Source organism: Lagopus leucura, unplaced genomic scaffold (assembly GCF_019238085.1).
Source record: "Lagopus leucura isolate 7727_CA_CO unplaced genomic scaffold, USGS_WTPT01 Super-Scaffold_100008, whole genome shotgun sequence".
Taxonomy (NCBI): domain Eukaryota; kingdom Metazoa; phylum Chordata; class Aves; order Galliformes; family Phasianidae; genus Lagopus; species Lagopus leucura.
Genome location: NW_024962265.1, coordinates 22,988,743 through 23,014,719, shown reverse-complemented (window position 1 = coordinate 23,014,719; position 25,977 = coordinate 22,988,743). Strand labels below are relative to the sequence as shown.

The window sequence follows — 25,977 nt, the reverse complement described above, 5'->3', positions numbered from 1 at the left end:
TATCTCTAAGTTACAATATTCATGTGATAACAGCAATAACAAGATGACCAGATAGCAACAGCCTCTAAGAACTGCAGAACAGAAGCCTGTCATGGGAACACTATTAAGCTGGGAACCTGCAGGCAAGTTACACACACGAAAGCACTTCTGCCCAACCATTTTCTGTTCTCCCACTTCTTTTCAGGAAAGACAGAAGTACAGCACTAACACAAAGAATCAAAACATGAACAAAAAATGACAAAAAAAAAAGTTTCATAATAAAGACTACAGACATACACAACAAATTCATTTACCTGCAAAAACAAATTGACTTCTTGTAGCTTTTGTCTGATTTCTTGTCCGGCTCGTTCTTCCATCTCTTTCTTGTATTGTTCTATTTGGCTGTGATTCACCATATTAACCTCCAAATGATGTCTGAGGCTTGCCACCTCTTCCTTCAACTGGGATTTGCTCCTCTCCAGCTTTTCATGGTTCCCACGCAGAACAGACAGCTCTTCTCGCAAATCCTGGTTTTGTGTTTCCAGCTGGATGCATTTTTTAGACTCTAACTCCAGCTGCTGAGAAAGTTCAGTAACCTGCAGACAGTAAGAAAATGAACTTAGAAGAGTATAAAATTATTCTTTGAAAATTCATAAAGAGGAAAACCATCAAGTCTGTAACCATCACCTGCTGACTCAGAGTCAAAGGAAAGTCAAGCTCATCTTTTAAAAGAACAGCTTTTAAGTTCTTGCCAATAGGATTCCTCAAGTTCCACCCTTCCTTAGTTCTTCTACAGCAAGTAAAAGACCGACAAGTACCAAACCAGCAGAATTTCACTGTGGGAGTGGGCTGAAAGGTGCTAGGGCCATTCTTCCGTGCACTGCTCTATTGCTTACTGCAAATCAAACAACTCTACCCAGATACCAGAAAGAATGCCTATGGTGCTTCAGGGGGAATGTTCCAGTACAGAGCTAACTGGGCACAGGAAAAAAGTACTCCTCCTGCCACTGCCTTTGAAAGCCTTGTAAACAGCGCTTCAAAAAGCAGCTTTCACAGCAGTGGTAAAGGAAGGTATTTTCTCTCTAGGTCAAATCCACTGTCTGGTTGCAAGAATATTTAGGAAATATGAGATGTTTCAGAAGTTTTCAAGGTCAACTGTGAAGCCAATTTCATCTCCTCTCCCAGAAACATAACTTTTCTATACCTACTGAAAAGAATATTACAAGTCTTCAGAAATGAACACAACTCAAACAAACAAACAAACAAACAACAAAAAAACCAGCAAAGAAACAACCAGAACTCACCTTTGTTCTTAAATTTCCAACTTCATTCACCATTTCAGAATACCTATTTTTCATTTCTCCCTGGAAATTAAATTGGGACTCTCTTTCTCTGGACTCGTGCACTCTTAGTTTCTTCACAGCTCTGTTCAGAAGCCTCTTGCACCTGCACAACAAATCAGTCCAGAAAACATGCAATAGTACTATGAATCTATTTGTCACACTTGCATGTGAAAAGCATAGCTTCATCTTCAAGGTTGCTTCCTCTCTAACATGTTCAACAGGCCAACAGTTAATAAGAAGATCCAGCATTCCAATGCAATAGGTCACATGGAGGGTCCAAATTTCACCTCAATAGAGGAAAAAAAGACCTCCCTCTCTCAGGAGAAGTGCAGGGCAGCCTGCATTTGCTGTTCTTTTGGCACCTATAGAAAATCATAGGCTCATGTACCAGAACTGCCCTGCAAGAACTGATGTGAGATTTGAATTTGTTTAGAAAGGGTTAAACATACCTACTTTTACATTCGAGTCCCATAAAGCCTGACTTCTAGCCTGTGTGAGCTCTCTTTCAAGTACCAATGAACCATACCTGTGATGTTCTTTCTGCAGTTCAACGTTTCTTTTCATTTCCTGGTCAAGACGTGCTTCAACTGGTCGTTTCAACTCTACCAGCTTCTTCACTTTCTTTCTTTCAGCCTCACACTTTCAAAAAAACAAACAAAAAAAAAAAAAAAAGGAAAAAAGAAAAGCAACAAAAAACAAAAAATCATGTCACACTCAGCACAGAACACTACACGTTGCAACTGCAGGTAGCACACAGATCCCTTCACAGATCCCTTCACCAAGTTCAGCAGAACACTGGGGCACAGGATTCTTGTGAACATTTAATCACTTCAGGTTTCACACAAACAGGCCGATACCCAGGGATACCAATCAGTGCCCCTGCTGAAGCAAATGCTCCCCCCCCCCCCCTCCCCCCTACGGGGCTTTGTCCCAAAAAGCTGGAAAAAAGATGCAAGAAAACAGCTTCCACAGTTCCTCTGCAAATAGGTCAGCTTGCATAGGTAGCCACAGTCCTGGAGAACAACGCAGACTCTAGAGCATTCATGGAATCCCCAGTGACCAGCAGGCTCTTGCAGAAGAGTCTGCTTTTCTGGAATTCATCAGGGCCTCCTCAGTCATTACTTCCACATCCTGTTTGTGGGTGTTTACTAATTCGGGTGTTGTTCCTCGTGGTGTTTTCTCAGACAAACCAGAGGAGAGCTGGAAACTAGTTTTGTAGTTTGCACTTGCATCTTACTTATTCTGCAAGTGTTTTAAGCTCCTCCTGTTCTGAAAACATGCAGCAGTTCCTCCATACACTGCCACTGAAAATAAGGGGTGTTTTAATCCTGCCCAGAAATCAAGGGGTCAGACAACAACCAGAAGGAAATCAAATAAATAACTCAGGAACCGCAGCCTTGCTCCATGTGCTCAACTGGTATCAAACCACACTGTCTTCCTGATAGGACAACTCCAGCATTTCAGAGATATACTCTGTTGGCTTTTATTAAATTCCTTCATGACTCCCAAATCACAACAGTATTCATGGCCCAAGCGGCAAGGATATAAAAAGCTGAGTATGTAAGAACTCAAGAAAATGTCAGCATCATTTTGAGTACTGGCCAGGTGTTAGGGACTGTCTGTTTTCTGGGCTCACCTGTTCCAAAAGCTCAGCCTTTTCCCTATCAAGTTGAGCAAGACGATTTTCAAGGAGGACTCTTGACTTCACTTCTTCCTCCCACATACTGCGTGATTCTTTTGATGTCATAGTCAACATATCCTGCTTTTGCATCTGTGGAAACAACAATAGCAAAAGGAATGCCAAGATAACTAGAGAGACAACACTGCACATGAACTGCATTATAAACTAGTAACTCAAATGAACGCAGGGCTAAGCTCTCACCACTAAAGACCTACACTGAATGTCATACAGAGTGTATAAAACGTGGCATCAAGAACAGCATTTAATGCTAGTGGAAAGAGTGAATGCCCTATATGAGATAAAATGAGGTTACATCCGTTGGGGATAAGAAGACACGCATACAAAATTACCCCCAAAATTTCTTCATGAAATTCTCCAGATTTCATAATGATACAAAAATAACTACATTTATAACTCATCTACTGCCCAACACAGAAAATTCCCTACACTCACTGACTGTGTAATAACTGCAGATCTTCTCAGAGCAAGAAAATGTTCAGATCAGAAACATTACTTACACTTTTACCCAAAAGAACAAAGATTTGCATCACAGATGCATTTGTGTGGAAACAAGTTATTCAGTTCACTTTGTAAAGAATGAAAGTTGCCTAGACTCTTTGAGTAATATATTTTAAGAAAAAGAAAAAAAAAAAAAAAAAAAAAAAGAGATGCCCCCTGATCTACAGAAGGACACAAAAACCTTAGCTTAAAGGCTTACACAACAAACTCATAAAACTTTCTCATGCGTCCTTACAGAATAGGTTAAATGCTGGTTCTCAATATGTGACAATGTATAAAAACCCAATGACTGCTTCCAATTGGTGCATACCAATTGGACCAAAGGAAGACGACAGTAAAGGAACCTGGAAAAGAACTCAGACTTTTCTGGGGCAGATAACCAACAGTTTTTCCCTTCTACTAGATCCTTCTTACTCTCCCTACAGCAGCTTAATTTTTCATCAGCAGACTAATTCAAGAATATTCCAAGGTTACACAAAATGCTAGGCTGTGCACACACACTAGCTGCTTTCCAGCTGCCTGCCACTAAACAGCATTACCTCACCTAGTTGCTTTTTCCTTACCTCAGCCCCCTGTGTAGCTGAGGTACTGTACACGGTACCACAGTACCAAAGTGTACAGTACCAACACATATTCACAAATGGGAAAAGAATCTAATGAGCTCAGGTGGAAACTATGACAAAGCTCTGAAGATGAGACAGATTTCCAATGTCTAGTTTCCCCTCTCAGCTCTCGCTACCACACATCTCCCTCCTGCTGACATCATCCACCAAAAGAATCATGCTGATGAACACAAATATCTGCATAGCACTGAAAAGATAGAAAAGGCAGCAGGGAAATACGGAAATTTACAACCTTTGCCCTTGAAGGTGCCTTGTCCTGAAACCTATTTTGTCAGCGTATTTGTACCTTACAGTCCACCCAATCTTTCCAATCAATTACCTGCATACAAGACATAAAAAAACTAAACCAGTTATTTTCAGAAGTCATTGAGATACCTGCTGATACTGGTACTTTTCTGCGGCTGTCTGTGCTGTCCGTAAGCACAACTCTTCTAGGCGATGATGAACCTAAGAAAGCACCAAAAGAAGAAAGAAGATGCTACCTTTCCAGACTGACGTTCACATTTCATTATAAAAAAAAAAAATTGCACATATCTTTCCATCACTTTATTCTTTTCACACTTATCCTCACCATCAGTCATGAGAAATACCTCAATCTGATGCTATGATAAAACTATTAGCAAACATTGCCTCTGCCAGTTGGCTTCAGGGAGAGAACTATGTGGAATACAAAGAACCTTCAATCACAGAATCATACAATTGCTCAGGCTGGAAAAGACTTTCAAGATCATCAAGTCCAACTGCATCCTAACCCTACTACCCTAACTCCGAAAATGAACACACAAAGGAGCTTCTCCCATCCACCATACATTTGAAAACCATGCTGTCTTAACCAAGGGGGAAGAGTAAGCACTTCTCTCTTCTTCTGCCAGTGCCAGTACAGCACAAAGTTCAACTTTCATGTATAGCTATTTTCAGAACCTCTTAAACATTAATTAACAACCACAGGTATAACAAGGTCCCCAGATCATTGTTTCGAATACAAAAATAATTTGCTTCATATAAAACACATTATTTATGCTAATATCAATCACCCTATTTATGTTAACACCACTGACCAGGGGGAAATTGCAAGCCTTTCACCAAGTTCTGCAAATAATACCATGGGGATTCCTCTTTACCATTTCATGAAAGCAAATACACATCAAGCAGCCAATGGAAAAGCAATTCCACACAGCAAAATGCCTGGGGAATATAATTCTTGTGCCAGCCTGATGATGTCAGTCAGGCCTCTGGCACGAAGCTCTTGGAACCATCACACATGTGAAATTTCCCTGAAGAAACCGCAGAATGCATTTTAAGATACACATTCCAGTATGTGTCTGCCATCTAACATCACGATTGGTATAAAGAATAAAATATTTAAACCAGCACTACAGTGACAAAACCTCACCACATATAGCGTTAAGTAGGACTTGATATATTATTACAGGAAAACTCTCAAAACCAGAAAGCTGGAGAATAGACCAGCAGGATTTTCAGAGTACCCTACAGTCAGCACAACTCAGGTGACTCACCTCCCTCTATGCTCCCCAGGAAAATCATGTAGCTTCCCCACAAAAAATATCTAACTAGGCTCAGAGGCTCACACTGAATAAACAAACAAACAAATAAATAAATGAAAAGTTTATGACTGGCTTACTGAGGCTGATGCTTGCATATCCTTCTGAAGAGCTTCAATACTATTGGTTTGTTGTTTGGTTGTGACTTCCAATCTGGCATTTTCAATTTCAAGTCTTAAAGAGAAACACAGATCTTATTAGAGAAATCCATAATGGCACAAGTTGTAAAGGAACACTGTGAAAGAATGCAACTTAAAACAAGAGCTTCTTTCAAAATCATGCATTACCATGATGATGCAACAAGGCAATCCTAATGCTTTCAAAGAATCTCAGAAAGCAAAACCTTGCTTCATTATGTTATTTTCTTACCGTTGCACATGTTCTTCCAGTTGTTTTATAACAGCATTGGTTCCAGAAGTTGCTAACAGAAGGTCTTTCAGTTTCTGGGAAGAAACTGATATTTCTTTTTCCTTATTATCTAGGACAGTCTTCAAGTCATGAACACAAAGCTCAGACTGAACACGTTGTTCTTCAGATTCCTGTAACTGTAAGATAGCAGTGAGAATCCTCAGCACCCAGGTTAGTTTCTCTATAGAGAACTCAGTGAGTGCTGAAGAATTTGAATATTGCACATATCTACACACACCCTCTACCCAAAGTATTGTAATCATTTCCAATTCATTCAAGCTCTCATTTCTCTTAGCAAATGAACAATAACAGACAATATTTCATCATCTGTGATACTGGCCTCTTCCATCTGTACAAAGGATTTTCTCTAACACCATTATGAGCACTGACACTGCTAATCCTACATTCTCAGTGACTTGTAGAGACTCAGAGACTCTGTAGCTACTTGCCTGCTATTCTATTGAAAATATTAATTAAAAAATTAATCCTTCTCCTAAAGTGATTTCACAGTTCAAAAGTAGATTCTTATGATATATGTTTCAGTAAAAAACAAACACAACTCTCACAGAGAGCAGAAAAGGAAAACTCAAATTCAGCTGTCCAGTATTTCTACTGTTTCTCAGAAATCGGACATCTACTTGGCCAAACCAGATGCTATAACCTGTAGAGACACCAGGTAATTTTGCAAAGCAGCTTATCAAATACAGACCTTCATGAGGTAAAGATATTGTGACCTCGTGTCAAAGACCACCCAATCACAGACACCAGGTGCATAGAACAATCCAATTCATACATATGTAATTAAATCTATATATTGAATTTATTTCTAGGATAGGAGGACAACATTTCCTTATACTCTGAAACCTCTGCTCTGGTTTGGCACAGGCATGACTGTGATCACAGATGACAAGGGGCAAATTGAGAAGACTAAGTAGGTAAAGACCTGCTTACAGCATTTACAACCAACCTTATAAGACACAGAAAATTAATTTGTAAATTCAGAGCACCCATGTGATGTCGCTTCAGATAGAGCAAACATCCCATACACAAACAAATTCTTAGTTGTGTCTGATACCAGGAGAGGGAAGGAAGTTGGAAAAAGAAAGAACACTGCTGCAGTACCCTGGAGCCTCAAGAGTAGCTTTAGCTGTGGGGTTGAAGAATGTCTCCTACTTGCAAAAGAAACTAGTTGGCTTTTTGATGATTCCAGTAACACTCATCTTTCACTATAGAGGAGGAAGCCAGCTGGCAAAGATTTCACTGGTGTCATGAATCATGACAGGGTATCACTGCTAACCTCCTTAGCTCTCTCTGCTACTTGTTCTCAGAATATTATTTTTCTCTTCTTCACCAAAAACAGGAAAAAAAACCCCTCAGATTTATATGTATAAGTTACAGCCTCTCTGTACCTTGGTTTTAACCCTGTCCAATTCCTTTTGCAAGCGCAATTTGTCTTCCTCAAGGTCACTGCGGTAGCGTGTAGTAACTTCAAGGGAAGCTTCTGACATGGACTGCTTTTTAAGAGCATCAGCAAGCTCCTGCTGTAGCTGTCTGACCAAAACCTAAAGAAACAGTTAGATAAACATGAGGAAAAACATGAAATTTCACTTTACTCCTTTAAACTGACTAGATTATACAATTCAGCCATTTACCAAAGTCTTCCTTAAATACAAGAGAAAAACAACGAACCTCAACAAAACAACATAATTTGGTCCTATGCATATAACTTACACCTGGTGCATTCCAGAAATACAAAATCATTTTATGGATTGAAACATTTTAATGTTTCAGTTGGGACTGGAGCACCTCCCCTACACAGAAAGGCTGAGGGAGCTGGTCTTGTTCAGCCTGGAGAAAAGAAGGCTGAGGGGGGACCTCATTGCAGCCTTTCAGTACCTAAAGGGAGCCTACGAACAGCAGGGGAATCAACTCTTTGAAAGGGTTGATAACTGCAGGACAAGGGGAAATGGTTTTAAGTTGAGGGAGGGAAGATTGAGGTTGGATGGCGGGGGAAGTTCTTTACAGAGAGAGTGGTGAGGTGCTGGAACAGGCTGCCCAGAGAGGTTGTGGATGCCCCATCCTTAGAGGTGTTCAAGGCCAGATTGGATGGGGCCCTGGGCAGCCTGGTCTAGTATTGGATGTGGAGGTTGGTGGCCCTACATGTGGCAGAGGGGGTTGGAGATCCATGGTCCTTGAGGTCTCTTCCAACCCTGGCCATTCGGTTATTCTGTTATTCCTTTTAATTGTATAGCTTACCTCTCTTTCTACTTTGTCAGTCTCATATTTAAAGACTTGTTCCCTTAAATCAGTACACTTCGTATTTAATTCTTTGTTTCTCTCTTCCATGAGGTAAACTTGCTTTTCAGTATCAGCTCTGAGTTTGTTGAAAATATCATTAAATCTGTCCTGGACATCATTCACAACCTTTTCTTTGATGATCCCCTTGTTCTGCAGATCTTCCAGCTGCTGACGGAGTAAGAGGTTTTCACTTTGGAGCTGAGCCAATCGTTCCTGCATAGATTCCTGCTTTATCATAAATTTGCTGACTTGATCTTTCTCAAGTTGCCGTGCACAGTCACTTTCTTTGGCCTGGCACTGGGCTTGATTTAAGTCTTTTTGCGTCATTTCTAAAAGCAGTGTTTTTTCTCGAAGTGTTTGTTTCAACTGGTGAAGCTCACTTTCTAGACAATTAGCTTTCCTTTCCATCTTACTCAGCTGCTGAGACAAGCTCTTGTTGGTCTCTTGCGCATGAGAGAGCTCATGATGGAGCTTGTCTTGTAAACGATGCCATTCATCACGTTCTTTCTGAAATGTTCGTTCAGCGTCACTTTTCAATGACTGATGACGTTCAAGATCTTGAACAGCAGCATTCAAGCGGGAACGGAATGATTCAATTTCTGTTTCCAGTCTGTCTTTGCTTTCTCTTGTCTGTTCAAGCTTGGAACTTAGCATTGCAGATTCTGTCTTGAGTAAACTCAGCTGTCCATTGTACTGCAATACTGTTTGTGTTAAGGCTTCCTCATTCAGCTTAAGTTCCTTCTGAAGATCGTCATTTTTTTCTTTCAAAGACTCATTTTCCCCTAAATATTTTCCTTCATCCTCCTGGTGCCTAAGTTTTACTTGATCAAGTTCAAGTCTTAGTATAGCAATCTCTTCTTGCAGTAACTGATTTTTGTGCAGCAGATCCTTTTCTCTGTCATTAGTGTCAGATTCCTGTGTGATAAAGGACATGAATGAATAGTCAGTTGGGAAATAAATTCTAGTTTAACCTGGCAGGCAGCTAGGCACCACACTCCCCACCACTAAGTGGGATGAGGGAGAGACTGGAAACAAAATAGAACTCATGGGTTGAGATAAAAATAATTTATGAAGCCAAAAGATGAAAAAAAAATGGAAACAAGAAAGTGATGATAGTACAATAACCAATTCAAAAGCCAAGTAATAGGATCACAGTCTCAGCCAATTTCTTTCCTTGTTAGTCTCGAGTTTTCTGGATGTTTCACTGATAGAAACCTTAAAAATAATTATAGCAACTATACAGTAAAGAACAGCAGATAGCTTAAGGAAGTGGGAACACAGCATCTTATTTTCCAGTGGCTTCCTGCTTCCACATGCAGTTCAGGTATATGTGGGATTGATGCTGCTATCCAGAATTTTTAAAGACAGCAGTAACAAAACTGGGTTATATTGATGAACTGTAGATAATCCACCAAAATGCACAAAATGTTATTTTTCTTATGATTCTAGAATGAGCACAGAGAAATATAACCAAATTAATTAGAAATGGAACTGCTTACCTCTGAATTTTTTCCTATAGTTTTTCTTGTCTCTTCTTCCAGTTCCTTCTGTCTCCACAGGTGGCTGTTCAAAATTCCTTCTTGTAGAGCTCTAGCACTCTTTTCCTGAGAGAGCTGTCTCTGTGTTTCATCACGCTCTTCTTCAATCTACAGTAATATAATTAAGCTTGTGAATCTTGAGCAAAATTAGCAATACCTTCCTATTTCATTCTTCTTTGCATCCCTATTTTCTAGTAATTCTAGTAAGAGCTGTTTATCATAAAATCATAGAATGACCTGCATATCAATTTTCCATGTTTGCAAACAAATGTGTTTAGGTTTATCTGAATTGAAAGTTATAAGGATAGTGTGTGTCCGTTGCACAAATCAGCATTATAGAAGTTCTACACTTAATGAAATGAATCTCTCTCCATAACAAATGAAAAAAAAAAAAAACCCACCCCAAACTACTATTCTTGGAAATGTACACAGTTTAAGCAGAAAGCCAAGTTCTCTTTCTAACATACTACATATACACACTAAAAATAGAGATGAACACTCATATGCTTACAATCAAAGATCTGAAAACATCTATTATTAACACTAACATTAAGAACTGCATAAATCAAATGAGTAACATTTCCAAAAGCACAATAATTACATTCTCTATACTCCACTGCAAGGTCCTAAGCCTCCATCTCTTCTACTAATATTTAGAAATGCTTCAGAACATATGCCAATATATTTTCAGTTTACCAAAATCTAGCAATACTGCTGTACAAAATGAGTTACACGGGATTTCCAGAAATTATTAATGAAGTGAGACACAGAAGAGGACTGACCAGCGGAACAAACAGACCAGGAGGTAAACTAATGCCAATCATGCCCTCATAAAATTCAGGCAGACTGAAAGAGGTGATGCTAACTACTTCCTGCTCCTGCCAGAACAACGTAGCCACTGAAGATCCCCAATGATCACTTTCATGTGTTCTTAATGTGTTTGCAAATGTAAGTTTTGCAAAGTTGAGGCTTAAAAACACAACAGAACAGACTGAATTTTTGAGGTATATTTGAAACTGCATGACAGGAATGCTGAAAAGTATGTCAAGGCCAGTGGAAAGATCCTCAAAACTGTATGTAAAAAATGTATGTAAAAAAAGAATTTATGCAGATTATGTACAGTAAAAACATCATCATCTCAATCAAATTAAATAAGGCATTAAGCTTGTAATAAAAATAAAGTTGAGAGATTTTCTGGATTCAGTCCTGACTTTAAGATTATCAGGCAAACAGTAACATTTAGGCCTAAATTTAAATCCATGTAAGTATACTTGAAAGAGTGCTATAAACAGTAACTCTAATTTCCTCCTGAAAATGAAAAAAACAAACCACACACACACAGTTTTGTAGTAATTAGAAAAGATAACTCAAAGTGAGGTTTTGTCTGAAACACAAACCAAATTATAATTCTGAAAAATGAGAAAAGGAATCATGAACTTGTTTGTTCATGTTGGTTTGAGGACAATGGTCCTCAAAATGTACCAAGATGGTTGGTTATATAATGCCTCACTCACAAACAAGCTTTGTTGAACATACTAGCGTAAAATATCAATCAGAAAGAAGCAGAAAAACAGAAGCTAACAGGTTTAATATACCTGTTTCATGAGCTTTCTCAGTGTTATTAACTCCATTTCTAAATTCCTTGCACGTAACTCAAGTTGTTGTTTCTCCTCTGCCTCTCTACAGTATTGATCCTCTTTCTTCCTTAGTTGTTCTCCTATTTTTTCATATTGCATTTCAGCTCTAAGCCTCTTTTGCTCTTCTTGTTTCAAAGAAAATCTGGGATTTAAAAGAGAATATTTGAGGAATTAAAGCACTCACAAAAAAGTAAATATGCCACACCATGAACTTGCAGAAACAAATTAAACCATAAAAATGTCACATCTTTTCAAATACAGAAGTTTTGCTGCAATTTTAAACTTTTAAAATAACTCTAATTTCATTCCATTAGTGGTGAAAGACATTTTGTACATGAGCTGCACAAGGCTGACAAATAAGCCATTTAGTAATGTACAAAATTTATCATGTATTTTTAAGTTTACATAGGTAAACATGAAGAATAATGCACACATCTGTAATTCCTAAAAAAAACCCCCAAAACTTCACATTACAGGTGCACACTTCATTCAAAATTAGTTCACAGTCTTACCAGATCAAAATACCATAAATTTTTAATATAAAAAATATACTGTATTTAATATGCTGAACATCATCCACATACTATGGATTCACTGTGACTGCAAGTAATACTAACAAAACAACACATCACTTGTCTAAGACAAATCCAAAACCTTTTAAGAACCCTTTCCAGGACTATAACAACTGCTTACCATCTGTGAAGTAACTTTTTCTTTTTTTTTTTTTTTTTATTAAATAAAGGATAAGGATAGTGCTCCAAAAAGGATTTAGAAATGTTAAGCTTAGTATGATTAAAAAACACAGTTACAGTTTTAAAACTCACTGGATTTACATGTGAGAGAAATAATAGCAACTTGATTTTCCATCTAACTGATAAAAACACCTTGGAGAATGTTAGGCTTTTTTTTAATAACTGAAATAATTAGCAATAAGCATTGATATGGTTAAAACAGTCATTGTGTATCCACAGTAAGTAAACAAGAAAGCATTTTTGTATTTGCTTCTTATTTTGAATATTTTTCCAATATTTTTGTCAACAAATAAGAAAGTAACTACGAACATAAAGAAAGAGGTACCCCAAAAAATCTGCTTTACTAATTCTGGAAAATGAGTATCAGCAACCACTAATAAATAGCTCAAAAGATTGGCTGTAACATCAGTATTTAAATAGCTTATACTCAAGGAGAAAGCTTTACATATAATTGTTACCTTAGTTTCCTGAGAAGTACAGCTTTTACAAACATATAGCTAATTAGCTAACACTGTTATGAGATTTTACATAGAAAGAAAAAATTAATTCCTTGTTTTTATAGATGTTTGGGAATTTTAAAAGATATTTAGAACCAAATCCAGGCCAAATTAGGAATGGCTTTGTCTTACTCTGTCTTACTCATAATCCCCTTCCATGTACTGTGAGACTGCTGGCGTATCTCCTTGAAGTCCATTTCCCTCAGCTTCTTCTCACAGAGAAAGTGCTCCATGCTCTGTGATCAGCCTGGAAAGCCTCTGCTGAACTCACACATGTTGACCATGATCTCTTGTACAGGGAGGCCAAACGTTGGACCCAGTGCTCCAGATACAGACCAACAAGAGCTAAGTAGGGATGGATCCCTCCCTTCACCTTCTTGGGTCTCTGCTCTTCTTAATGCAACCCAGGATGCTGTTGGCCTTCTCAGCTGCAAGATCATTCTGGAACATGTTGCTCTTAATCTCTGCCAAGGCCCCAAGAGGCTTCTCAGCAAAGCAGCTCACCAGCAAGAGCATTTTACTGTGTATTCTCACAAGGGGTTTCTCCATCCCATGTGCAGGGCTTTGAATTTGTTCTTAATGAATTTTATATAATGCCTGCTTGCCACCCCTCTGAAATGGTGTAAACAGTGACTAAAGACCACCTGCATGTAGCTCAGGAGTAGGAGGACAAGGAAACAATACCAAATTTGACCTTCAATCAAACACACCCAGTAAACTGTTTCAATTTTTGGTCTGAGGAGTTGCCATGATTCCTGATTTTATATAAAAACAGAAGGTACAAAGACAAAACCTGTGAAATACAACTCACAAAACTGCTTTTATGTCCCACTCCCTGGAGGTACTTAAGAGACACATGACTATAGCACTAAGGGACATGGCTTAGTGGTGGGACTTGGCATGCTGTTGATGGCTGGACTACCAGCATCTTCTAAAACATGACCAGAATAAAAAACAATCAAAATGCAAGATTACATACTTAAGGCTTCGGATATCACTTTTCAATTCCATTTCTTGGTGAGTCAATGTGGATTTCAAATCTTCAGTCTCTTCTGCTATTAACTGTGACTCCTCTTTTTCACTTTTCAACTTTCTGACTTCTTTCCAGAGAGCTGCATAGCGATTTTTTTCGTGATCTATTCTCTGTTCATATTCAAGAAGTATGTTTTGAATTTTCAGCAAAATAGCAGAATCTGTATGGAGACAAAAAGTACACAAAACTGCACATATGCATGAAAACTTTCCACTTTACAATCTATTTAATTCTTTGGTGAATTGGGTATAGGTGTCAAGGTTTTAGTCGTGGGGAAGTCTCTCTAAGAAATACCGAAAAGACTGTGCCAAATGCAGTGGGTCCAACAGACCCACTACTGGACACAACTCAGCCTATCAGCCAATTTTATGGCACCTCCAAGAAAGCATATTTTGGAAAGGGCAAAAACACCACTTAGGCAGAGGAGGAGGAAAAACAGGTGTAAATAACAGTGGAAACATAAAGGTAAGATGAAAGAGAGAGAGGAAGAAAGAAGCACTCCAGGTGAGGGTTCCCAAACAGCCTGTGAAGAGCACCACAATGGAGCAGGTGTTTCTCTGCAGCCCTTGGAAAGGGCCCCATTGGAGCAGATACCCACACTGCAGACCATGGAAGACTCCACTGTAGAATAGGTGGGTAATTCCCCTAAAGGATCTTGGCCTGTAAAAGGACCTATGCTAGAGCACAGAAAATGTGTGAAGAGGTAGAAGAGGCAGAGAGGAACTATCATGTATTGACTGGAAAGCCACCATCCTCCTTGCACTGCTCAGGAAGTGGCAGTGAAGAAGCAAAATTAAGTGTGAGAAAGTGGTGGCTGGAAGGTGTTTTATTTACTTATTTTTATCTTTCTCACTCCCCAGTTTAATTAGCAAGCAATGAAATTAATTTTCACAAGTGGAGCCCATTTTGTCCATGACAAAAAGTAGTGATGGCTTTGCCTGTATCACATTTCTTGAGCTTTTTCAACTCCTTTATTTACCTCCTTCCTCTCCTGTTGAAGCGTGGAGGTGAGAGTGCAGGTGGGTGGAAACAAGGCCTTTAGCCACAGTTAATCCACATTTGCCTAATAAAGTTTTAGTGAAAACTGAGAAAATTAGTGCTGCTTGTATTTATATCAAGCTATGTGTATACATGCAAGCATATTACAACATTTCATTATAGATTTCTTTATTTGTTTTTAGCAAAACCATTATTTTGTGGAGCATTACTTATTAAGGGGCATAAAGAGGAAGAAAAAAAAAAAAAGACTTGTCTTTTTTTCTTTTTATCACTACATTTGAATGAACTGGTCTTAGGGAGTAGGGTATGGGCAAGAGTCATTTTTGATCATAAATATTAGACCTAAATATGACACTAAGGAACTGTGAAGGTACACAAGGAAACGAGAGTTTTAAAAGATGAGCTTGTAACAGAAGACAAAGTGAGTTAGAGACTTACCTGTATGATCCACACTAAGCTGTTCTAACAGCAACATAGCTTCTTTGTAAGTTGAAGTTGGCAACTCAGCATCCTCTGTAGTTGTATCAGATGACTGTGTTAAATCAAGGTCATCAGTAACATCCATTTGCATGCTGACCTACAGACAACACAGTGTGTATACAAAACTATGTTATTACAGATCATTATAAATGCAGGAACAATTCATTCTCTCACTCACAGCCCATGAATTTGACTCAAATAGTACAAAGCTGCTTATCAGCAGAAATCTTTGCATCTAATTGAACATGATGTAAAAGCTGACACAGTTAAAGTGATTAAAAACCGATTAGAAAAAGTAATTTTACAGTACCTTGCCCTTTTCACTCCCTGTTTTTGCTGCAGACCTGGAAAACAGAAATACATTTCAGTACTGGAATGCTTACACAACATGAACAACAATTAACTGAAAGTGCTCTGAAAACTTAATTTGAGAAGTGAATTAAACTGCAGTTTAATACAATAACTGTGTTATACGTAGTCATGTAGTTGGAGGCAGAAAAAAAAAACAACAAAAACACCATACGTGTGCTGGAAGGCTATTTTTTCTGCATTATATTGTTAATTATACAACAGCCAAAGTTGAAAAGCACCTCCAGAAAGGCTCTCAGGTCTCCCCAGAGCCTTCTCTTCTCCAGGCTGAGGAGTCCCAGCTCTCTCAGCCTGTCCTCATAGGGGAGCTGTTCCATCCCTTGGATCGTTTTTATGCCCTCCTCTGGATTCAAAGTATAACAGATCCACATCTCTTCTGGATCCACATCTGGATGCAGTACACTTGGTGAGGTCTCACCAGTGCAGAGTAGAGGGGCAGGATCACCTCCCTTGATCTGCTGGCCATGCTGCTTTTGATGCAGCCCAGGATATGGTTGGCTTTCTGGGCTGTGAGGGCACACTGCTGGCTCACGTCCAGCTTGCCATCCACCTGCACACCCTCAAGTCATTTTTGGCAGGGGAAAATCATTGTACGCATTCAGTTTGTAAAATTTATCTTTAGTTTTCAGGACAATTTTTGTAATCATTAAATGTATTTATCATATTCCTTATATTCAGTACCTTTCTTCAGCTTGGGATGTTTCACTGCAAGTGCTATCATCCGTTACTTGAATCTTCTGATTAGCCTTCTGCTTTGAAGACTGCCTTTTATTCTCATTTTTCTTCATACCTTTTGCATTCATAACAGATTTACTGTATTGAACAGAAAGAAAAAAAGTCACCAATTGAGTACATTACATAAAATAAAAAACACTCTACGAAAAAAAATCAAGACTAAAAATGCCTGTTAAAACACAGGCTTGATTCCCAAGATCTGGGAAGATACTCAAGTAAGCTGGAACACCTCTCTCTCCCCATTAAAGGATGTACTTAGAGCACAGATTTTCCTGAAGAAGGTGCAGATAAAAATTCCTGCCAAGGGTAATGCAAAAGCATCTTTGCTTTCTTCAAACTTCTTAGAATTGTTTGGTAATATTATTGTTCCCTTTTTCTTGACAAAGAGAGTCTGAGTTTAATGAAAACAATTCCATGAGGAACACTAATATCTCCTAGAAAAGGGAGAAAGTAAACTGAGTTCCTGCTTTTCTGTTCTGGGTGGCTATTTATTAAGAAAATAACATTTTCTCAACCTCCAGCTAAGATTCTGAAGACACGACTAGTGTCAGTATTGAGGAAAAAATTCTCTGGGCAGCCTGGTCTGGTGGTTGGCGATTCTGCACATAACAGGGGGGTTGAAACTAGATGATCATTGTGGTCCTTTTCAACCCAGGACATTCTATGATTCTACAATTAAGACCTTTATCTCCTCCAATGAAATAAACCTGAACCTCCATTGTGCACTTAGTTCTCAGAAAAAGATATTTTTTTAAAAGTTTGAGAAGTAGGAGACTACTCAGCATAGCTTTCAACACTGAGGAGAGTGCTTCAAATACAAGCTAAAAAAAGCCCTAAAGCTAAAACCCCTAAATATTACAAATAAGAATTGCAGAATGTTTTATTAGTTTACCCTTTTGTTGGCATTCTAGTTAATTTTGGTCTCTCCTCAGATGAAAAGTTCTTTGTGCGTTTTTCTTCTATCTTTTTTTCATCCTCAAGTTTTTTCTCATTCTTCCTTAGAGCAAGCTCTTCTTTAACTGGTTGATTGTTAATACTGCCTGCTGGTGTATTTAATTTATCAAGACCGTCCTCTTTCTCTACTGCTTGCATTTTGAAATGTTTCTGCTTCTTTTTTTCCTTCTCAACCTATGAAGAGAAAATTAAGCTTCATACATTTTTCTGTTTCTAAAGGCAATGTAAGACCAAATAATATAAGCTTGACTTCTAAAATAATGTAAAATAAAAAATAATTTTCACAAAAATTACTCTACAAAACGTACCAAGTCAACGAAAACACACTGAATTCACTCATGATTTGAAGTTCAACAAAAAAAAACCCCAAGCCTTAGGAAAGAAACAATAAAGGCATGACTGGTGCATTACTGCTAAGAAATTAGACAGACTACACAACATTAGCTGTAGAAATAAAAAAATATGAGTAGATGCATGATGGAGTACTTCCTTAATGATGAGGAAAAAAAACCTCACAAGCAGAAAGTTTCACAGCAATCAGGAATTTTAGTGAAAGGCAGTGAAGGCACGCCATGCACAAACCACAGCAAATGAAGAGATTAGTCAAGACCCTGTTCAGAAGCTATTTTCATTCCTTGATTGAGAATCAAAACTGGTGTACTTGTATGTATTTGTTTTTATGGCAATGTGGTGATAACTACTTACACTGGAACTGACTGCCACCTATTGTTAAACTGAATCAATACATTTTGATTTCTCAAAACCTTCTGATTACATCGTGGGGAAAAGTACAATTCACCACTGCTCTCCTTATTTATGAGTAATGTACTTCCCTTAAAACAAAAAAAAAGAAAAACAATTTCCACAAAGCATGATCAATAGCTAACATGAACAGGACCATTGATATGGAGAAAGACTAAGGAATAAGGAGCAGCAGGTGAACTTCTACCTCTTTTTGTAGCTGTACCTTCTCTTTCTCCAAAGCCAGGAATACCATTTGCAGCATTCCTACCTTACTCTTAAATCTTTGCACATCTTGTTTTAATTCTTCATCCAGATTCCTTTTCAGCATGCCACAAGGTTGCTGATCATGTGGAATAAGATTTTCAATTTCTGCTTCTCCTATTTCCTTGTTTTTGATAAGGCAGTCTCTGGAAACACTGTCACTAAGACAGACATCCTTACCAAATTTCTTCTCTCTGATAAAACCCAGTGTACTTTCATCATTTGTGGAAATAGGTCTTACTTTAGGAAGAATATTAGAAATGTCATCCAAAATATTTGTTTTTAAACAATGTCTTGGGGAATACTCAGGACTTCCCTCTACATTCCTACCAATCCCATTCTCATTTTCTTCCATTTCCTCTCCTCTTGCTAGAGGTACTTTTGTATTATCTGTGTAATTAGTGCAGTCTTCTTCCTCTGTACTCCAGGTATTTTCCATGTTTGCATTTAAGTTACTGTGATCAGGAAGGACACCGAGACTCTGAACTACAATTTCCACTTCGGGTTCTTTTACGTCTACGTTAAGTTTCATATCTCCAAATTCACCTTTACTTTCTAACTTATTATTTGATTCTGTCACACAAGATGAAACACGAAAACTCTTCAATTCTTCATTGAAGTCATCTTCTGCCACTTCTGCCACAAGGGATGTAGTTTCCTCAGATTCATTAATTTCACCGAACAGCTGCTTCAGCTCTGCTGTGATGTTTTTAAAATTTGTTTTCAATTCCCTTTTCTCTTTTTCAACCCACATTCTTTCATATCTTTCTTCCCACGGCTTTAGACTTAAATGCTTGACAGCACTGTGGGATTCCTCATTTTCTGCTAGGGCTTCCTGATGAGAAATTTCTGCTTTGTCAGTCTGTATTTCATACGCTGGGTTTTCTATCAGGTTGGTAGTTTCTAAAACATATTTATCCTTAAGTAAGCAGGTAAAGACAGAAAAATTACCAAGAAAAAGGAAATTACGGTTAAGCCATGTAATTTACATTGCAAACTCATTCTATCATACAACAAAAAACAAAAGGTACCACCTTATTTCTTTTTTCCTCAAAATGAAAGGATCTAGTTTAGAAACAATGGTTTTTCTGCCATTAGATTTCTCCAAACATGAGGATTGCTTTAGCCAACTACAGAGAGCAGGCAGGCTAAAAGGTGTCACTATGCAGTTTATGTTTTAGTACTTAAAAAATAAAAATAAAAATTAAAATTAAAAAAAAATATCAAAAGAAACCAAAAATCAAGAACAACATAAAATACAACTGCCCAAATTTTCCCATCCTCCATCACTTTCTACTGACTGGCACTTTACAATACCCTGTTAGTTGAGTTAACACAGTGTGAGTGATCATAACAAGCTTTTCACTATCCACCACAAGAGATTGATTACATTACAATCATTTATGCTCCCCAGAGTCAAAATTATTAAATTACATTCCAAGTTCCCAAGACAAATATTTACTTGGAAAACCTGTTCGCTGCTGCCCTCAGCCCAAAATCATGAACCAAGACATCTATCAAAACTACCGAGCCTCCTCATATCTCTGGCTCCTCTCTGGTGCTGACTGCTTGTACTGTGTGCCTCAGTCCCTGCAACATTATCCTTGGTTTGTGTTCCCTTCTGAGTAAGGCCTGCCACCTTGGCGTCCTAAGGGACCACAACCACTGATCTTCTTACTCTGGTTATACAGGCCCTTTTCTCCTTCCACATCTTAACTCCACAAAAATCTTTCACAATGCAGAGGAGTATCTCAGTCACCACCTCTCTCAGCCACTCCACTCCCAAGCTCCATTCACTCTGCACATCTGCTATCACCTTCCAACACTTAAGTCCTGTTCTCTATCTGCTGAAATTAATCACATCCCTCTTCCACGGTGCCTTGGATGTATGATGGATATTATTTCTTACTCCACTGTCCCTTGAGGTATAACAGAAGACTCCAGACGCTCACTGGAGACCCCTATGCAGTCCTGTATGCCCAGTACAAACAGGATACCTGGTTTATATTCCTCTACAATGGCCTCCAAAAAATATATTTTCAAACACTTATTAACTTGATCAGACAAGGATATATTTTGCAGAGGCAGAGAATGCATTGACAGATCATCATATTTCAAGTTTTTACTTAATCTTTCTCTTACAAAGAGGAAAATCTGGCATGTTTTGTCAAATAAATAATCACATCATAGAAAAATCTTGCTCCTAATTGAATATGTATTTTGCATAGGAAAAAAAAACCCACCACATGACTGCACTTTTTATCAGCATTGCACACAAGGAAAAACAGAGGTCAATGTTTAAGCAAACCAGCTGGAAACATAGCAGGACAATGTCAAGTATCCATCACAACGGCAAGCATTTTACACAACCATAAGAACACAGTATCTAACTTCAAATGATACAAACTTCATGTACAAGACTCTTTTCTCAGAACCATTTACTGACTGGTAAGCTTTCTTATACATTAACACATAATACAGTTTACCAATTCAGATATAATATTTGCTTTCACATACCTGCCTTCCACAGTTTTCAATGGCATCCTTGACCGTCTCTTTTTCAGCTGATGACACATGAAAGATATGTTCTGAGCCCTCACCTACAGTGAAGAAATTCCTTCTTTATAATGAACATGACTTATTACGACTTATTTATACCTACAGTACATTCTGAGTTGTTGCATTTGTGAGAAAACAACACAAACTAACACAATCTCTCAAGTGTATGATTTATGATTTGAAGATAATATAACACAGTTTAAAGATGCATCTCTGTGAACTACCCTCTCTCAAGGCATTCTCCCTTTCACGCACAAGTTTGATGAAAATCAGTACAAGTGGTCACAAATACACCTTTAATGATCTCAAATGGTTTATGTATATGTAGAAATATATTTATATACAATGACACACTGTATGCTATACTGTAACTGGCTAGATTCCTCTAGCTATTTTCACTGCTCCTTATTTTGTATGAAGAAGAGTCTCATTTAACCCTTTTAGAGTTAGAAATACATGTACCACAGGAGTCACAATGCTCTGCAGAAGAAATACAGCTTGCTGAAACCCAAACCCAAAAGTCAGAGAAACTTTCATATATACTTCTTAATACCTGGTCTTCAAGATAACACATAGATGGAGAGAAAAAAAAAAAGAGACAAGGAAGGATTAACAGAAAATATATGAAACGCTATGCTGACATAATATGAGCTATGAGAAGATTGATTTTCCTACCCAACTTTACAATGTTATAACATCCTGGACCATTATTGGACTACATTTCACATTACTGCATAAAACAGACAAAACTAAGACTCACAGAATCATAGAATCAGAAAGATTGGAAAAGACCTCCGAGATCATGGATAAATGAGGTTGCCAAAAATCACTATCCAACATATTTAAAGAGTTGTGGCAGTCAGGTGAAACCCTCAGTGACCGTAACAAGGGAAACATCACACTTGTTTTTAAAAAGGGTAAAAAAGGAGGTACTTCCCAGGATCCAACCAACCTTCTATTATGGAGTGACTGCAGTGACAGATTAAGAAACAGCAACTGATGTTAGCTACCTTGATTTAAGACTTTTTGCATGGGCTCAAATAACATACTTGTCTCTCCAAACTGGAGAAATATGATGGATGGATTGTTTAGTACATAAGGAAGTGGTGCCAAGTGGTGTAGCTGATATGTTAGTGAAAAGAGATGACATTCAGAAGGACAATGACAGCCTAGAGAAACAGGCCTCATGACGTTCAACAAGGCCAAGTGCAAAGTCCTGCACCTGCATTGGGCAATCATCAGCTCAGACTGGGCAATGAACAGACAAAGAGCAGTCCTGTGGAAAAGGACTTGGGGATAATGCTGGATGAAAACTTAGATACAAGCTGCCAATGCATGCTTGCAGTCCAGAAAGCCAATTGCACCCTGGGCCATAAAAGAGGCTCTGCATGGCCAGCAGGCCAACAGAGATGACTGTCCCCTTCCTACTCCACTCTTCCAAAACCCTACCAGGAGTACTGAGTTCAGCTCTGGGGCTCCCAACACAAAAATCTCCCATCAGAGCAGGTCCAGAGGAGGGTCACAAAGAATAATTTGAGAACTGGAACACTTTTCCTATGAAGAAAAGCTGACAGTGTTGGAAAATAAAAGACTTTGCAGAGACCATATTATGGCCTTTCAATAATTAATGGGGCTTATAAGAAAGATGAAGGAAGACTTTTTACTATGGCCTGTAGTGATAGTGCAAAGAGTAACAGTTTTAAACTGAAAGACAGTTTAGATAAGGAATAAATTCTTGATGAGGGTGGCAAGGCACTGGAACAGGTTACCCACAGCAGTGAGTTTGGAACTAGGTGATCTTTAAAGGTCCTTTCCAGTCCAATTCTATAATTCTATGATTCTAACAATCCTTACTGCATCTTACAGAAATACTATCACTGCAGAAGAGAACCTCCTTTTCTTTATGCATTGCAAATACACACACACACACACACATTTTTTCAGGAGTCAAGTTTAACCTCTATTGTTGTCAAAAGAAACAGTACCTTTTTTCCTAAGACAAGGATGTCAAACAGCTTGGAACAATTTCCATTCCATACTTAGAAATTGTAATAGTTTTCTGAATTTTTTCTAATCATCTACTTCATATGCTTGCTTATATAGGTTTTCACCTGATTTGTATTTTCAGGGGCTCATTGTAGAAATTCTAAGACCTGAATAGGCAACTGTTTTGCATCTTGCTAACAAACACTTAAATTCATACACATCAGAATGAAGAAACTAAAAACCCATAAAGGTTATATATCCTCTCTCCCATATATATATAGTGTATGATCTAGCTGCTTCACTTCTATCCTTGTTTCCCAACAAAAAGGAATTCCTGTCAACGTACTTCCACTCATTACCTCCCACTTAAACTTTCTTCCCTACATTCTTCCCCTAGCTCTAAATTCAGTGGTCAGTTTCACCAAAACGAGAGGAGGGGCTTCAGGAGAGAATATATATTACATGTTTTAAAACAACTGTCAGAGGTAGAGAAAAGTCAGGTAAATAATCACTCATGCTAAGTGCAGCATAAGCCTGGCAATCACTCTTACTGTCCCACCTGCAGTTCCTGGACAGCTTAGTATGCAGATCCCTTGCCTGGAACCAGACATAGGACATACTTCCTATTGCTCCTCTAGAAACTGGTATATTCAGAAACAGGAAGAAAAGTAAATTTGAAGACTTCCTGACAAGGGGTGATGATAGCAGATGGAAGAAGCTTATGCTGTAGAAAGGTTTTTACAAGCACTGAATAGCGGACTAGAGGAAAAAGCACTCACAGATGGAGGCATATTTCATTAAATCTTATGCTGAAATAACATAGCAAACATTAATAGCAGGAATTTACAAGTATAATGTGTGTGCCCACAAAGGAACATGACAAAAAAAACCTTTTAAAAATACCTTCAATATTGTCTACATCTTCTAAACTCAATTCCTCCTGTAGATCTGCAAAACAAATGAATCAAATGCTTAATTAAATGTGCTTCTCCAGAAAGATTCTGAAGTTAAACTCGAAATATCAAAGTCACCATTACCTGATTTCCTCCTTTCTTTTTTTGAAGGTGTTTCATTCCTCTCTAAAACTGCAGAAACCTTCAACTATGAAAGACAATCCAATGAACAAAAGAAGATAAATTCAAAGTAACTACATATTCTTTAGCAAGCAGGACAAGTAGACTGAAATGAAAATCATTTACCTGCAAATCACCGGATTTCTCTGAAAAGCCTGCAGGTGAAAAATGAAAGTGCTATTTTATTTAATTGAAGATACCTTTTACCCTGTACAACATCAGTAGGTTCTGCAATTGTTGGCTGGATGCTTTACTTCATTGAGAGTGCAACACCTAATATTCAATTATCTTATCACAGAGAATTCACAGCAGTATGCAAGAAACGCAGAGTAATTCCCATCATGCATCTTTTATTAAAAATGTTAAATCATAGAATGACAACAATTCCTGTGAAGCATTAAGTCATGCCTGTTAACAAAACAAGGTTAAAATATTTTATTCTTTTTGGAAGCTGAATTCTGCTTTCTAAAAGGACTAATTAGTGCAGAAAGCTCTATGAACAATCATAAAAGAATCCAGCAGCACTAGGACTACTTCTATCCCACTAGTGCTCAATGTTGAGGCTGCTTTCTCATTAACAGCTTTACAGAGAGCAAGGGTACAGACACAAAAATCTCATACAAATGTCATTCAATGAGGTAAAACTAAGCTGGTTCTCAACTGATCACTCTGGTTTAGCTTTCAGGGAAATAAATGATACAAATGTTGTTTGGTTGTAATGCACATGTGCATTATTCCAAATATTTTTGAAGTTTTGTGTCCAATTTTATTTCCAAACTCACACAACCTACTGCCCATGTATTTCTTGAATTCTGTGCTGCAGTCATCTTATAGTTTGAGTCCTCTGAAACAAGTATAGAAAATGCTTCTAGGAATGGTTCCACAGAAGAAGTCTCACATTAAAAAAATATTAATAAAAAACCACCAAGATTTGATTTTAGTACACATAGTGTACTGAAGTAACATGGAAATACCTTAGAAAGATTATCACAATCAGCTCTTCCCCCTTTCCATATTGATTTCAAACTTAACAGAATCATATGAAGCAGACTTCCATGACAGTAAGTTGATTTAGAGCTCCCAGAAGCTTGAAAAAAAGATCTGGTTCCATCTTACTAAACTGAATTTGGATTAGCCTTTTTGGTCATTATACCCATACTATAAGCTGGATTTCCAAATAATTTTTAAAAAGATAAAAGCCTTATTCCAATAGCAAAACTCCCCTTCTCAATCAGGATGGTCACAAGGCAAATGCCACAACCTGCAGGCAGAAACCTTCAGCAACAAAACCTAAATTTGTCCTCACATTTTAGTTACTACTCAAAGCACAACAGAAACCTATAAAAAATAAAGCTACGAAAAAGAGAAAAAAAAAAAAAAAAGCTTAACCAGATGATATTTTTCTTCTGCTGATTATCCAGGAATGACTGAATCCTCAAAAAGGTAAATCTTAAACTAGACACCACTCTTACCACATTAAGCAACAAGTTAAAGCAAAAAAAAAACAAAAAACAAATAACATACATGTCCAAAAAAACACACATAATGAACACAAGAACTTCCTTGACTAATCAAACAGGCCAGCAAGTGAAGAGTTAGCTGGTGTTAATTAACAATAGCCAAGCACTTCTTTATTGCTGTAGCACATAACCACAGCACAACAGGGCTCCTAAGAAAAACACTAGAAAAAGTTCACTTGTCTGTAAACAGAGACAAATCCAATCTATGAGAAAGTTACCATTGTTGTGCTTCCTTGAAATACTCTGCAAGCATATTCCGCGTTCAACTGCAGGTGGGAGCACCACAACAGGTGATACTTTCCCTGGAGTTCCAGAATACGGCTGTACAACAGAACATATGCATGAGAACTAGTACAATTTTTTTTTTTTTTTTTTTTTTTTTAATCAAATGAATGAAAGGTTTATGTATCTCTAATCAAAGGGCAAA

The 25,977-nt window shown here is 37.9% G+C and overlaps 1 protein-coding gene across 1 annotated transcript in view; it reads right to left on the bottom strand.

The window, feature by feature from the left end:
• LOC122180832 (ankyrin repeat domain-containing protein 26-like) overlaps positions 1-25,977 on the bottom strand; it is a 43,111-nt gene that overhangs the window by 5,732 nt on the left and 11,402 nt on the right. The window contains exons 12-33 of the mRNA XM_042872745.1: positions 25,769-25,871; positions 24,157-24,185; positions 23,995-24,058; positions 23,861-23,905; positions 20,930-21,012; positions 18,420-19,331; positions 17,346-17,581; positions 16,400-16,531; positions 15,660-15,693; positions 15,308-15,446; positions 13,817-14,030; positions 11,547-11,730; positions 9,913-10,059; positions 8,372-9,328; positions 7,525-7,677; positions 6,077-6,252; positions 5,788-5,881; positions 4,521-4,592; positions 2,959-3,093; positions 1,849-1,961; positions 1,284-1,425; positions 294-575 (exon numbers count right to left, since the gene is read on the bottom strand). Of these exons, the coding sequence (XP_042728679.1) occupies positions 294-575; positions 1,284-1,425; positions 1,849-1,961; positions 2,959-3,093; positions 4,521-4,592; positions 5,788-5,881; positions 6,077-6,252; positions 7,525-7,677; positions 8,372-9,328; positions 9,913-10,059; positions 11,547-11,730; positions 13,817-14,030; positions 15,308-15,446; positions 15,660-15,693; positions 16,400-16,531; positions 17,346-17,581; positions 18,420-19,331; positions 20,930-21,012; positions 23,861-23,905; positions 23,995-24,058; positions 24,157-24,185; positions 25,769-25,871 (4,446 nt within the window). The remainder of the gene's footprint in view (positions 1-293; positions 576-1,283; positions 1,426-1,848; positions 1,962-2,958; positions 3,094-4,520; positions 4,593-5,787; positions 5,882-6,076; positions 6,253-7,524; positions 7,678-8,371; positions 9,329-9,912; positions 10,060-11,546; positions 11,731-13,816; positions 14,031-15,307; positions 15,447-15,659; positions 15,694-16,399; positions 16,532-17,345; positions 17,582-18,419; positions 19,332-20,929; positions 21,013-23,860; positions 23,906-23,994; positions 24,059-24,156; positions 24,186-25,768; positions 25,872-25,977) is intronic.